The 13,600-nt window shown below is 41.7% G+C and overlaps 1 protein-coding gene across 2 annotated transcripts in view; it reads right to left on the bottom strand.

Moving 5' to 3' along the window:
* Cbfa2t2 (CBFA2/RUNX1 partner transcriptional co-repressor 2) overlaps positions 1–8,738 on the bottom strand; it is a 147,860-nt gene extending 139,122 nt beyond the window's left edge. For both annotated transcript variants that reach the window (XM_076851700.1, XM_076851701.1), the window contains exon 1: positions 8,582–8,738. In XM_076851700.1, coding sequence (XP_076707815.1) covers positions 8,582–8,615 — 34 coding nt within the window. In that variant the 5' untranslated portion in view covers positions 8,616–8,738. The remainder of the gene's footprint in view (positions 1–8,581) is intronic.
* Between the last annotated feature and the right edge of the window lie 4,862 nt (positions 8,739–13,600).

Below are 13,600 nucleotides of genomic sequence, written 5' to 3'. Positions count from 1 at the left end.
GCCCGGATTCCATCCTCAGCACCACATACAAACAAAAAAATGTTGTGTCCACCAATAACTAAAAAATAAACATTAAAAAATGCTCTCTCGGGCTGGGGATGTGGCTCAAGCGGTAGCCTGCTCGCCTGGCATGCGTGCGGCCCGGGTAAGATCCTCAGCACCACATACAAACAAAGATGTTGTGCCCGCCAAAAAAAAAACTAAAAAAAATAAATATTAAAAAATCCTCTCTCTCTCTCTCTCTCTCTCTCACTCTCTCTCAAAAAAAAAAAATGCTCTCTCTCTCTCTCAAAAAAAAATTTTTTTTCACTTGAGCTGCTGCAGAGGTCAGATTACATATTTGTCCCCATCAACTAATTTAATTAAAAGGTCTAGCCATCTCTAAAACAATAAATTCAGACTAAAGGATACCTACTTCTGGGTTACTCTGAATTTTACTTTGATTTCTACATTTAATTAAGCAATACAAAACCTAGGGGAAGGATCAAATCTTAAGAAGTCATATTGAAAAGTAGTCCATATCCCACAGTTCAGAATCTGTTATTTGACAACTCCTCACAGAGCCATACAAAATTAACATGGACATTTTCTTGAGCTTTTGATGTTCACTGCCATCATCTGCTTCACAGTTAAGATCAGGAAACATATGGGATGGATTGGTAAAGGCTGCTGAGTTTCTGTTATGTTTTTTCCCCTCTAATTCATATCTAAGACCAAGTTAGGACACCCCTGAACAAGACCTTTGATATCCATCTTTAAATCATCTCAATTCTAAGAAACAATTGTTTAGTTAGTTGGTTAGTTTTATGGTACTGGAGATTGAACCCAGGGGCACTTTTCTACTGAGCTACATCCCCAGCAGCAGCAGCATTTTTGGAGACAGGGTTTTGCTGCTAAGTTGCCCAGACTGACCTCGAACTTGTGATCCTCCTACCTCAATCGCCTGGGTTGGTGGGATTACAGGCATCTGACTCTAGGACAATTTTATTTTACATTTTTTTTTAATAATTGTAGATGAACACAATACCTTTATTTTATTTTTATGTGGTGCTGAGGATTGAATCCAGTGCCTTACACCTGTAAGATGAGCGCTACAACTGAGCCACAGCCCCAGACCCTCTAGGCTTTAAAATAAGAGACGTTAAGGAAAGAAATTTGAAGAAATATGATGGAAAAAGTCAAGTATCTTAAGAAACCTCTGGGCTCCTCTAGAACATTCATCTAAAAACCTCTAGTCTAGTAAAAAGAAGCAGCCATGTAATGGAGAATAAAAAAAAAAAATGGTCCTGCCAAGTGTAGAGGCACACAACTGCAACCGCAGATACTTGGGAAACTGAGGCAAGAGGATCTGAAGTTCCAGGTTAACCTTTAAAATTCTGCCTTAAAAAAAATTATATATATATATATATATATATATATATATTTTTTTTTTTTTTTTTTTTTGACTGTAGCTCCATGGTGGAGTACTAGCATTTGTGAGACGCTGGGTTCTATCCCCAGTACCACAAAAAGAAAGAAACAGGGAAAAAAAAAAAAAAAGGCATATTCACTTGACATATCTGCTACTGACTCATTTGGAAAGTATAACTTATTGTACCGCAGTCCCTATAATTTCAGATAGCCTCAAGGCCTTCAAGATGCCAGAGACAAAAACCAGAGACAGAGAAAAAAAGCCATTTCACCAACTGTAATACAACCCAGAAACAGGGTCTGTCACATGTACATACACTAGTGCATACTGCACTCGCACACTGTCAACACAGCTCTATTAAGGTCCAAACAAGAACTAAGATTCTCTCTAATTAACCTTCAAGCTTTCATGAATTTGAAGCAAATGTTTACAATCCAGTGATCACTTTCTGTAATATGAGGTTCAAAACACTTCTCTGAAATTAAGAAATGAAGATAAAACTGAAGGCAAGAAACACAGTTCACCATCTCTCTCCTCCATATTCCTTGTCTTGGAAGACATATAAACAGTGAATTAACTAATCTTGATCCTAGTGCTGCATTATATACTACCATTTAAACCATCTTTCTTCATACTTACAAACATTCATTAAATTCAAATAATTGAAGCGGGGAATAATGGCACACATCTGCAATCCCAGCTACAGGGGAAGCTGAAGCAGAAGGATCTAAAAGCTTGAGAACAACCTGGGCAATTTAGCCAGTCCTTATCTCGAAAATAAAATTAAAAGGCTAGGCGCAGTGGTGGATGCCTATAATCCCAGCAGCTTGGGAGAGTGAGGCAGAGGGATCATGAGTTCAAAGCCAGCCTCAGCAATGGCGAGGTGATAAGCAACTCAGTGAGACCCTGTCTCTAAATAAAATACAAAACAGGGCTGGAGATGTGGCGCAGTGGCCAAGTTGCCCTGAGTTCAATCCCCAGTAACCCAAAAAATAAAATTTAAACTAAATTAAATTTAAAGAGTTAAGCATGTAGCTCAGTGCCAGAGTGTCCCTGGGTTCAATCCCCAGTACTGTTGAAAGAAAGGAAGGAAAGAAGGAAACAAACACAACTAAAGAACAAGCTTTAAGTATCTCTCTCTGCTTATTTAATTCTGCTATGAGCTGGGGACTCAGACATCTTTCTGTTTGAAGTATATGCAGAATACAAATAAGTTTTGAATGACAGTCTCAGGAAAAATGGAATAGTCCAGTAAGGTAATTTAAGAAGGGTTTAATAAGGTAGTAAACAAGTGTGAATGGGCATAATATATTTACAAAGAATAATAGTAACACTTTGGGATCAATGAGAGCACTTTTATGCTAGAGGAACAAAGGGAAAAAATTTCCCAAACCCAGAAGGAGGGAATCATGTAGAGAGAACCTTATTTATTTTTTTATTTTATACTGGGGTTTGAACTAAGAGGCGTTTTACCATTGAGCCACACCTCCATCCCTTTTTATTGTTTACTTTAAAAGGGAGGGGTGTTGTGGCTCAGTGGTAGAGAGCTCGCCTAGCATGCATGAGGCACTGGGTTCGATCCTCAGCACACATAAATGTAAAATAAAGATACTGTGTCCACCTAAAACTAAAAAATAAATATATTGGGCTGGGATTGTGGCTCAGTGGTAGAGCACTCGCCTAGCACGGGCAGGACCCGGGTTCGATCCTCAGCACCACATAAAAATAAAGGCATTGTGTTGTATCCATCTACACCTAGAAAATAAATAAATAAAGAAATAAAGAACAGGGTCTCACAAAGTTGCTTAGGGCCTTGCCATATTGCTTGAGGTTGGCTTCAAATTTATGATCCTCCTGCCTCAACCTCCCCAGTCTTGTCATATATTGTTCTGATGAAGATTGTAAGTTGCTGGGGCTGGTTTAAAGCCTCTTTAAATGTTACCTACCTCTTTACCCAGTCCTTACTAGAACCCTCAAATAACAACTAGTTATGCTTCCTTTGTATCCCAAAAGCCTTTGATTATAACATTGAAAGCACTTTATAACTGTTTAAGTCCCCATAGACTGAGATCCTAAGTCATCTTTTTGTATCCTTAACCACAGAAAGCAAACAAAACAGTGTATCGAGCATTGTTTAAGTTGTTTACATAAATTAACACACACATCACATTAACATATATTACTCTTGACCAGTGCACGGCATGCATATAATCCCAGCAATTTGTGAAGCTGAGGCAGAAGAATCACTTGAGCCCAGGAGTTGCAGGTCACCCTAAGTAACAGCAAGACTCTGTCTCGAAATAAAAAATAAAGGTCCAGGCATGGTGGTGCATCCCTGTAATTCCAGCAACTCAGGAGGCAGAGGCCGGAAGACCCCAGGTTCAAAGACAGCCTCAGCAACTTAGTGAGGCCCTAAGCGACTTGGTGAGACCCTGTCTCAAAACGAAAAAAATAAAAAGGTCTGAAAATGTGGCTCAGGGGTTAAATTACATATAAAATAATAATAATAATAATAATAAAAAGAGCCGGGATGTAGCTTAGTAGTAGAATTGATCCTGGGTTCAATCCCCAGTACCACAAAAAAATTAAAAAACTGGGGATGTAGCTCTGTTGTAAAGTGCCCATAGGTTCAATCATCAGTACCAAAACAAGAAACTATTAATCATGGCAATAAAACTGTAAATGAGGGGGTAGAGTTGTGGCTCAGTGGTAGATTGTCTCCCTAGCATGTATGAGGCACTGGGCTCAATCCTCAGCACTACATAAAAATAGATAAATAAAACAAAGATGTTTTGTCTATCTACAAACAAAAAAAAAATAGGGGCTGAGGCTCAAGTGGTAGCGCGCTCGCCTGGCACGCGTGCGGCCCGGGTTCGATCCTCAGCACCACTTACAAACAAAGATGTTGTGTCCGCCAAGTACTGAAAAAAATAAATGTTAAAAAATTCTCTCTCTCTCACTTCAAAAAAAAAAAAAAAAAACCTCTAAATGAGGTAGGACTGCTGTGTGTGTGTTACTTGGGATTGAACCCAGGCATGCTCTACCACTTAGCTAAATCCTCTCCTTTTAAGACAGGGTCTTGCTAAATTGTCCAGGCTGGCTTCAAACTTGCAATCCTCCTGCCTCAGCCTCCCGAGCAGCTGGCATTAGGCATGTGCCACTGCATCAGGCTTAATGTAAGAACTTTCATTGTCTCAATTTCACAGATGAGGAAAATAAAGTGTAGAGAAAGTTCCAAAGTCTCAAAGCTTATAAAGACTGGCCAGGCACAGTGGTGCACACCTGTAATCCCAGCAGCAGCTCAGAAGGCTAAGGCAGGAGGATGTAGAGTTCAAAGCCAGCCTCAGCAACTTGAGGCCCTAAACAATTCAGAGATGTTGTCTCTAAATAAAATATTTTAGGGCGGGGGATGTGACTCAATGTTTAAGCATTTTTGGGTTCAATCCTTGATTTAAAAAAAAAAAAAGGGGGGGGCTGGGGATGTGGCTCAAGCGGTAGCGCACTCGCCTGGCAAGTGTGAGGCCAGGATTCGATGCTCAGCACACCACATACAAACAAAGATGTTGTGTCCACCGAAAACTGAAAAATAAATATTAAAATTCTCATTCTCCTCTCTCTTTAAAAAAAAAAAAAAAAAGGCTTATAAGGACTAGCCACCAGGTTTTCAACCTATGCCCAACTCTAGAATTCCCAACTCTAGAATTAATTTCAAAAGTTTAGAATTTCAACCTAAACTGTTACATTTTACTACTTCTTTTTTTGGGGGGTGGGGGGGGAAGTACCAGAGATTTAACTCGGGCCACCTGACCACGGAGCCCCATCCCTAGTCCTACTTTGTATTTTTTTATTAGAGACAGGGTCTCACTGAGTTGCTTAACGCCCCACTAAATTGCTGAGGCTGGCTTTGAACTTGCAATCCACCTCCCTAGCCACTGGGATTACAGATATGTGCCACATTATACTTCTATTGAATAAGCCAGATTTTTTTTTTTGAATTTAATCTTTATTTTGTTGTTGTTGTTGTTGTTTATATGGTGCTGAGAATTGAACCCAGGGCCTCACCAGTGCTAGGCAAGAGCTCTACCGCTGAGCCACAACCTCAGCCCCCAGATTTTTTTTTTTTTTTTTTTTTTTTCAGGAGTAGCAGACCTAATGGGTTGAAGGAAAGGTCCCACTATAAGATCAATGATCTCCATCACCAGAGGAATAGTTACTATTCACACACTGGGATGTGAAAAGACAATACTGGAACTTCTACAAATATTTATTTTTAGCTCATTCTTTTGTAAAATGTTGCATGTTACAAAATATATATAAACTACAACTATAAATTTTTTTGTATGTGTGTCAAACTAGGGATTGAATTCAGGGCCTTCACATGTTAGGCAAGCACTAAGCTACATCCTCAGCCCTTTTCTAAATTTTGAGATAGGGTCTAGACAACTTCCCAGGCTGGCCTTGAACAGGGTCTAGACAAACTGCCCAAACTGGCCTAGATCATCCTGCCTCAACCTCCTTAGCAGCTCTGATTATAGGCACATGTCACCAAACCTGGCAATACTATCATATTTCAATGCAATTTACTTGATTCTTCTACATTAAAAGAAAAAGTACAGTAGTTGTGGTGGCACATGCCTATAAAATCCTGAGAAGCTAAAGCAGAAAGATTGGGAGTTAGAGGTTATCTGGCAAAAGACCCTGTCTCATAAAATAAAAATAAAAAAGAAAAAGAGAAAGTATACCAAGTACACAGTCTAGAAATTTAAGATAAAATCCCCTTATGAAGCAAGCAAAGTTGTACATGCTTACAATCCCAGCTATCCTGGAAGATTTCAAGTTTGAGGCAAGTTTTGAGGATTTAAGGAGAACCTTTCACAAAAAAGGGTTGGGATTTTAGTTCAGTAGTAGGTAGCCCCAGCATTCAAGCCTCAGTACTACAAAAGAAAAAAAAAAAAAAAAGTTACATTAACAGAACCAAAAGTACTTATAAAAACAAAATATTTAGATATAAAATTTTTAAATTCAATCAGGCATGGTGGCACATGCCTGTAATATCAGTTACTCAGGAGGCTGAGGCAGGAGGATAGCAAGTTTGAAGCCAGTCTGGGCAATTTAGAGAAACTTTGGCACATGCCTGTAATCTCAAAGGCTCAGGAGGCTGAGACAGGAGGATCTTGAGTTCAAACCCAGCCTAACAAAAGCAATGTGCTGGGCTGGGGATGTGGCTCAAGCAGTAGCACGCTTGCCTGGCATTCGTGCAGCCCGGGTTCGATCCTCAGCACCACATACAAAAAACAAAGATGTTGTGTCCGCCAAAAACTGAAAAATATTAAAAATTCTCTCTTTCTCTCTCTCTCTCTCAAAAAAAAAAAAAGGAAAGTTAAAAAAAAAAAAAAAAAAAAGCAAGCAATGTGCTAAGCAACTCAGTGAGACCCTGTCTCTAAATAAAATACAAAATAGGGTTGGGAATGTGGCTCAGTTGTCAAGTGCCAGGTACAAAAAAGAAAAAAAGGGGGCTAAGGATTTAGCTTAGTAGTAGAGTGCTCCTGGGTTCAATCTCCAGCACAGAAAAAGGAAAAAAAATTAAGTTCAGATAAAAGATCCAAACTTGTGGGGTCACCTGTCTGTGTCTCTATTGATAAATTTCAAAAGGTATGGTTCAAACCAAAACCAGCAACTACAGATCTAATTACGAAATGCATGAACTAAATGAATCTACTTTGTATTTCTTCAATGCAACATTTAAGGGGTACCAAAGAAGGAATAAAGGCTGCATAAAACTTCCCCCCTTGTTTTTGCATTACAATTCTTATTATACATACAGAGCACAATTTTTCATATCTCTGTATATAAAGTATGTTCACGCCAATTCATGCCTTCATACATGTACCTTTTTGTTTTTGCATTACAATTCTTAATACACATATATACCACAATTTTTGTAAGGCTTCCCTTTTATTATGTGTTGAAGAACATTGCTCTGGGCCTAGAGTTCTAATGTCACTCGGTTTCATCCTCTGCAAAATGGGTGTATTTAAATACCAAACTCTTTAGATTTTCACAATGCTTAAACAACTGAGAAACCATTTATCTGTTTCTTCATTTATTGGGTCTCTTCCTTCTCTCAATTAAACTCAAAAGCAGTCTGGTCTCTCTTTTTTTGTTGTTGTTGCTATATTTTCAGGGCCTAGAATGGTACTTTTTACTCAAGAGATGATTTAATAAATATTAAATGAATAGAATTGTAAAATGCCTCGTGCATGAAAAATGTTGGCTATTATTGCTATTCTAATGAGAAAGACTTAAAACAATTAAAATTTTATTGTTCTTATTAAGAGATGCCACCCTTCCCCCAAGGATCTCACAAGTCTAGGAGGTACATTAGATAAATGCTGGAATGGCGAAATGGAGGTAAGAATAACAATTGGCAACTGGATCATAGAGTACCACTAACCAACGACCACATAAAATCTTAAATACCCAACCAAGAGTCCAATTTCAGTGAGGTTCACACAGAATGATTAATAAACTGCGATTACAATAATGACAGTTTTCACGCTGGTGTCTGTGCCAGGGTGTGCCAATCATTCCTCTAGCTTCACTACACCCAACTCTGGAGAATGGAGAAAACGTTCTTCACACCCCCATTTTTCAGAAGGGTAACTGAGACCAGGGGAGAGAGCCAAGGTGACAGACCTGAATTGGGGGGGAAGAATGGGAACCCAGGCAGTCCGACCCCTGAGCCTGCACGCAACAGGCCCCTCTGCGGCGCCATTCTCACCTGCTCCAGCACTGACCACACAGCTCTCATAATCAGGCGTGTGTAATATTTCCCCAGAGCCGGACTTTTGGCCCCAGCGCCTAGAGAACAAAACAATTCTTGTCTGCCGCAAGTCGGATGGACGCCCGCCCGGCTGGGCTTCGAGGCCGCGGTCCCCAGTTTCACTCACACCTTGAGCCGCTAGACACCCGGAGGCGCAGGAAGCGAAGGGGTGGCCTCGGGGGCTCGCGAAGCCCGGCCCGCCCCGTGACCTTGGACTCGCCGCCCTGCGTAGGGCCTCAGTTTCCCCATACCGGCCTCGCTCCGGGAACTCTTGGGAATTTCGCGTCGGTGGAGCTGCAGGCCCCTCACACGCCCCCCTAAGCCGCCCGCCTTCCCGCCCAGCTTACTCTGGAAGGCGGCCGCTCCAGGGACGCCCACCATCGCCGACGGCCGCACGCCGCGCGCCTCCGCCCGCGGCCCGGGTGCCTCACAGGCGCCGCCGCAGGACCTGAGGGCGCCGAGCCCACCAACACCAGCTCTGCTGTCGTCGTCGCCGCCGCCGCCGCCGCCGCTGCCGCCGCCGTTAGGCCGCGCGCAACCCCGCCCCCCGGCTGGCCCCGCCCCGCCCCGGACACGCCCCCGCCGCGCGCTCTCCCCTGCCAGACCAACGCACGCGGAAGCCCGGCCTTAAGACCTACTCCCGCTAAACCCCGCCCCCTGACCCGATCCGCCCCTTCCGCGCGAACCTATGGACCTATCCCGGCGCATCCTACTTCTCAGACCCACCCACCCCCCTGCGTCACGCGCTGGCGTCTCGAGCCGCAGCTTCTAGCCCTGAGCTTCCGGATATGGCCAAGGCAGCCCCCGAGGCGAGGGAGATGAGGGGGTAACTGGGCGGAGTCGTGGGGGCGGAGCTTAGGGGAAGGTAACAGGTCTCACCTGAGTTCACCAAGTATAGGCCTGATTACCTTTGCCCAAGTCTTTGGGCAAGTTCCCTTTTTGGGTCTACAGCGTTCTAAATGCCTAAAATGTCATAAAATTAGTAGCTGTTAGTTACCATTGTTATTGAGCCCTTTGTCAGGTTCAAGTGCTGTTTTAGTACAATCCCTGCAGTTAATCCTCTCAGTGGGATAGAGAAATATTATTCCGCCTTTTCTACGTATGAGAAAAGATCTTGCCCATCCATTTCTGTTGGAGAAATGAAAACACAGAGGCCATAAAACCAAAGTAATTCTGGCTTCAGATCTAGTGCTTTAAGATTTTTCTGAACTAATCTGACTCCAAAGTCTGAGAAAGGGGGATTAAATCTACAATAAGGGATGGGGGTGTAACTCAGTGATAGAATCCTTGCATAGTACGCACCAGGCCCTGGATTCTCCAGAACCCCCAAATAAATAAATAAATAAAGAGTAGTATGAGCAAAGATGAAGGAAGTTCTCTATGTTGTTTTGACTAACACAGTAAAAGGCCCCAATTTACTCAGGGGGTACCAGGGGCTTTTAGCTAAACCTGAAAGGAATTCAAATGACAGAAACAGCGAGGCTGAAATGTTATTTCCTTTGTGAAAATCTCTCCAATGCTACTATCAAAAAATAAATTTCAAATAAAATTAAAAACAAAAAGAAAAGCCAAGTAGCGACTTGGGAAACTGAGGCAGGAGGATCACAAGTTCAAGGCCAACCTCAGCAACTTGGGGAAAATTTGTCTCAAAATAAAAAAATAAGGGCTGGGGTTGTGGCTCAGTGGTAGAGCGCTTGCCTAGCATGTGTGAGGCACTGGGTTCTATTCTCAGCACTGTCAGCAAAATAAAGGTCTATTGACAACTAAAATAATATTGTAAAAAATAAATGAATAAAAAGGATTGGGGTCATGGCTCAGTGGTTAAGCATGCCTGGGTTCAATCCCTGGTATGAAAAAAAAAAAAAAAAGTGAGGAAAATGTATGTAATCGGTCTGGGTGTGTGTGTGTGTGTGTGTGTGTGTGTGTGTGTTTTTGCATGTGCCTGCAGGCAGTACTCTGTATCAAACCCTGGAATGCTCTACCCCTCTACCGGAGCCATCTGTCCCCATCCCTTTGTTCATTTTTTTTTTTTTTTTATAATATTCTCTTGGTTGTTGATAGAACTTTATTTTTTATTTATTTATATGTAGTGCTGGGAATCAAACCCAGTGCCTCACACATGCTAGGCAAGTGTGCTACTACTGAGCCATAGCCTCAGCCCCCGCTTTGTTCATTTTTTTAAGACAGGATCTCCCCAAGTTGCTCAGGCTGGCCAGGAACTTGTGACTGGATCAAGTTTAAATGACCATCCTGTTCCTTTTGCTCCAAAGAATCTAGAACTACTGTCAAGGAAGGCCCTACCCTGTCCATCTGCCTGTCTCGGAGCTAGGGAAGAAAAAGAACTTGCATGTTGGTGAAGGAAGAAGTTGTGTGGGATGAAGATGAAATTTACAATAAAATCCAAACTTGTCCAAGATGTGCTGCTGCTTTAAATAGCTTTAAATCAGATGTTATTTTCAATAGAATGCCTTTTTTTGTTGTTCAAAATTATTGGAATGCACTTTTTTTTGGGGGGGGGCAGTATTGGGGCTTGAATGCAGGAGCACTTAACCACTGAGCCACATGTCCATCCCTTTTTACTTTTTATTTTGAGAAAAGTTCTCACTAAGTTGCTTAGGCCCTCACTAAGCCTCACTGAGGCTGACCTTGAACTTGCAATACTCATGCCTCAGTCTCCCAAGTCACTGGGATTACAGGCATAAACCACTGCACCCAGTGAAATGCACAATTTTTAATTACTAAATAAAAAATTCTGTTTTTGGTTTTGCAGTACTAGAATTGAATTCAGAATCCCACACATTTTTGGTAAGTGATCTACCATAGAGCTAAATCCTGAGATCCTTATAATGTTTTTTATTTTTTATTTTTAGATACTGGAGCTTGATCTCAGGGACTTATGAATGCTAGTCAAGTGCTCTCCACTGAGCCATATGCCAGCCCTTTTTATTTTATTTTTAAACAGGATCTCACTAAATTGCCCATGCTGACTGGGGACTTGCCATCCTCCTGCATCAGCCCCGCAAACACCTGAGATTACAGGTGTGGCCGCCATGCCAGGCTATCCCTTTATCCTTTTTTTTTTTTTTTTTTTTTTTAATAGTTGTGAAGTATGCCATTGTTGAATTTCATTACCTTCTACTGTTTTGGAAAACAAACACTTTCTTGTTGAGGACCTCAACAGGCCTACCTTGGAATGTCTCAAATTCTGTTTCTCAAATATAGAGATTATAAATTAATCTCTGAAAGTCACTCTCTCTTCTTTAGTGTTCTTGCTTAATCATAGTGCAGTATGTGTTTTGGGGTGGGGGATAAGACCTCTGGGAACAGGCCACAAAGCATCAGACAGTATTGTTTAGTTACCTAAAGTCTAAGGGTTTAAGTGTCAGGGATGGGGCTGGAAGATGAAGCTCAGTGGTAAAGCCCTTGCCTCAGGAAGTTCAGGGATTATTCCCTAGCAATAGGATTGGGTGCATTATAAAGTGAATTTGATTTCGGTTTTGCCACACTGCATTTTCCTGCCAAACACATTAAGTTCGAGAAAGGTTAAGAGACACTATAAAGTCTGCTCAAGTCTGAAGCTCAGCAGAATCTCAAATAGAATCAACTTGTGACCTTTTTTTTTCTTTTTTTTTTTTTTCTTGCAGTGCTAGGGATCCAACTAGGGACTCCCATATGGTAAGTAAGTGCTCCACTGCTGAGTGACCCCCAAGTGCCTCTGACATTTTTTTCACAATTTACTAAAATTGTGAAATTTGGGGGGGTCTGAGGATTATCAGTAGCACACTTGCCTGGCATGTGTGAGGCACTGGGTTCGATTCTCAGCACCACATATAAATAAATAAAATAAATCTGTCAACAACTAAAAAATATATATATTAAAAAATTGTGAGATTTTAGGTTCTGGGAGCTGGGCATACTGCTCAATGGTAAGAGCACTTGTCCAGCATGCATGAGGTTCTAATGTGGCCAGGACTCGAAAGAAAGAAAGAAAGAAAGAAAGAAAGAAAGAAAGAAAGAAAGAAAGAAAGAAAGAAAGGAAGGAAGGAAGGAAGGAAGGAAGGAAGGAAGGAAGGAAGGAAGGAAGGAAGGAAGGAAGGAAGGAAGGAAGGTTGGTTAGTTGTAGGTTTGATTCATGTCCAAACCAAGTGAATGTTTCCCCCAACCTTTACCCCAGCCCTGAATGTTTTTTTTTAGTGACAGGAAGGATAAAGATGGGTGGCAGGGAGAGTGCATGCTGCCTACCATCTGCCCTGGACGTGCCCCTTCTGCTAACGAAGGATAAACACAAGGCTAGGCCAGACAGTTAGTAGGGGAAGCAACTCAAAGGTATATGGTCCTTGGATAAACAGGATTCTGAAATATCTGTAGCTGTTTACAAAACCTATCTGTGTGCCAGAGAAATATTTGTCATGGTTGCAAATTTTCTAACAGGAAAGCCTTTTCCCCAAAATTAGTTGAAAAGTTCAAGAGCTCCCAAAGAAAGAGATAAACAGGTTGAGTTTTTACATACTAGTTAAACTATTAAAATGTAGTATTTTCTATAATTATGAAAGGAACATGAGCATGCTCATGGTCAAGAATCTGTACACTGAACAATAAATAAGATTGTGAAATGGAAAAACAACTCAGGTTTTTGTGGGGGGTTTTGTTTTTGTTTTTGTTTTGTGTGTGTGTGCTGGGGATTGAATACAGGGATGCTTTAACCACTAAGCCACATATCCTCAGCCCTTTTTATTTTTTATTTTGAGAGAGGATCTTGCTCATTTGCTTAGGGCCTTGGTAAAATGCTGAGGCTGGCTGGAATTTACAATGTTCCTGCCTCAAGCCCCCAAATTGTTGGTATTACAGGTGTGCACCACCCTGTGGGCTTCTCTCCTCTTCTCTACCTTCTCCTACTGTAGAACCTCCTCCCACCTCCTCTGGTACTAGGGATTGCTCTACCACTACATCCCCATCCCTTTTTTTTCTTTATTTTGAGACAGGGTTCTCCTGTCTCAGCTTCCTGAGTGGCTGGGATTACAGACATGTGCCACTATGTCCTGCTCCCACTTGCAGGACTTTTGATTCTGTCACATGCTGGTTCTCACTGAGGGGAATGAGAGAGACCTGGCAAGGTGATCTGAGCTCCTGAATGCTTACATGGAGATCTGGGGAAGGATATTGAAGCCTGGAGTAAAGGACTGCACATAAAAGATATAAAAGAATAAAAGGTTTTTTTTTGGGGGGGGGCAAGAGATTGAACCCAGGAGTGCTTAACCACTGAGTCACATTCCAAGCCTTTTTAAATATTTTATTTAGAGACAAGGTCTCAGTGAGTTGCTTGGGGCCTCACTATGTTGCTGAGACTGGTTTTGAACTCTTGATCC

Source organism: Callospermophilus lateralis, chromosome 3 (genome assembly GCF_048772815.1).
Source record: "Callospermophilus lateralis isolate mCalLat2 chromosome 3, mCalLat2.hap1, whole genome shotgun sequence".
Taxonomy (NCBI): domain Eukaryota; kingdom Metazoa; phylum Chordata; class Mammalia; order Rodentia; family Sciuridae; genus Callospermophilus; species Callospermophilus lateralis.
Note: the sequence above shows the minus strand (reverse complement) of the source record. Positions and strands in the feature narration are given on the sequence as shown.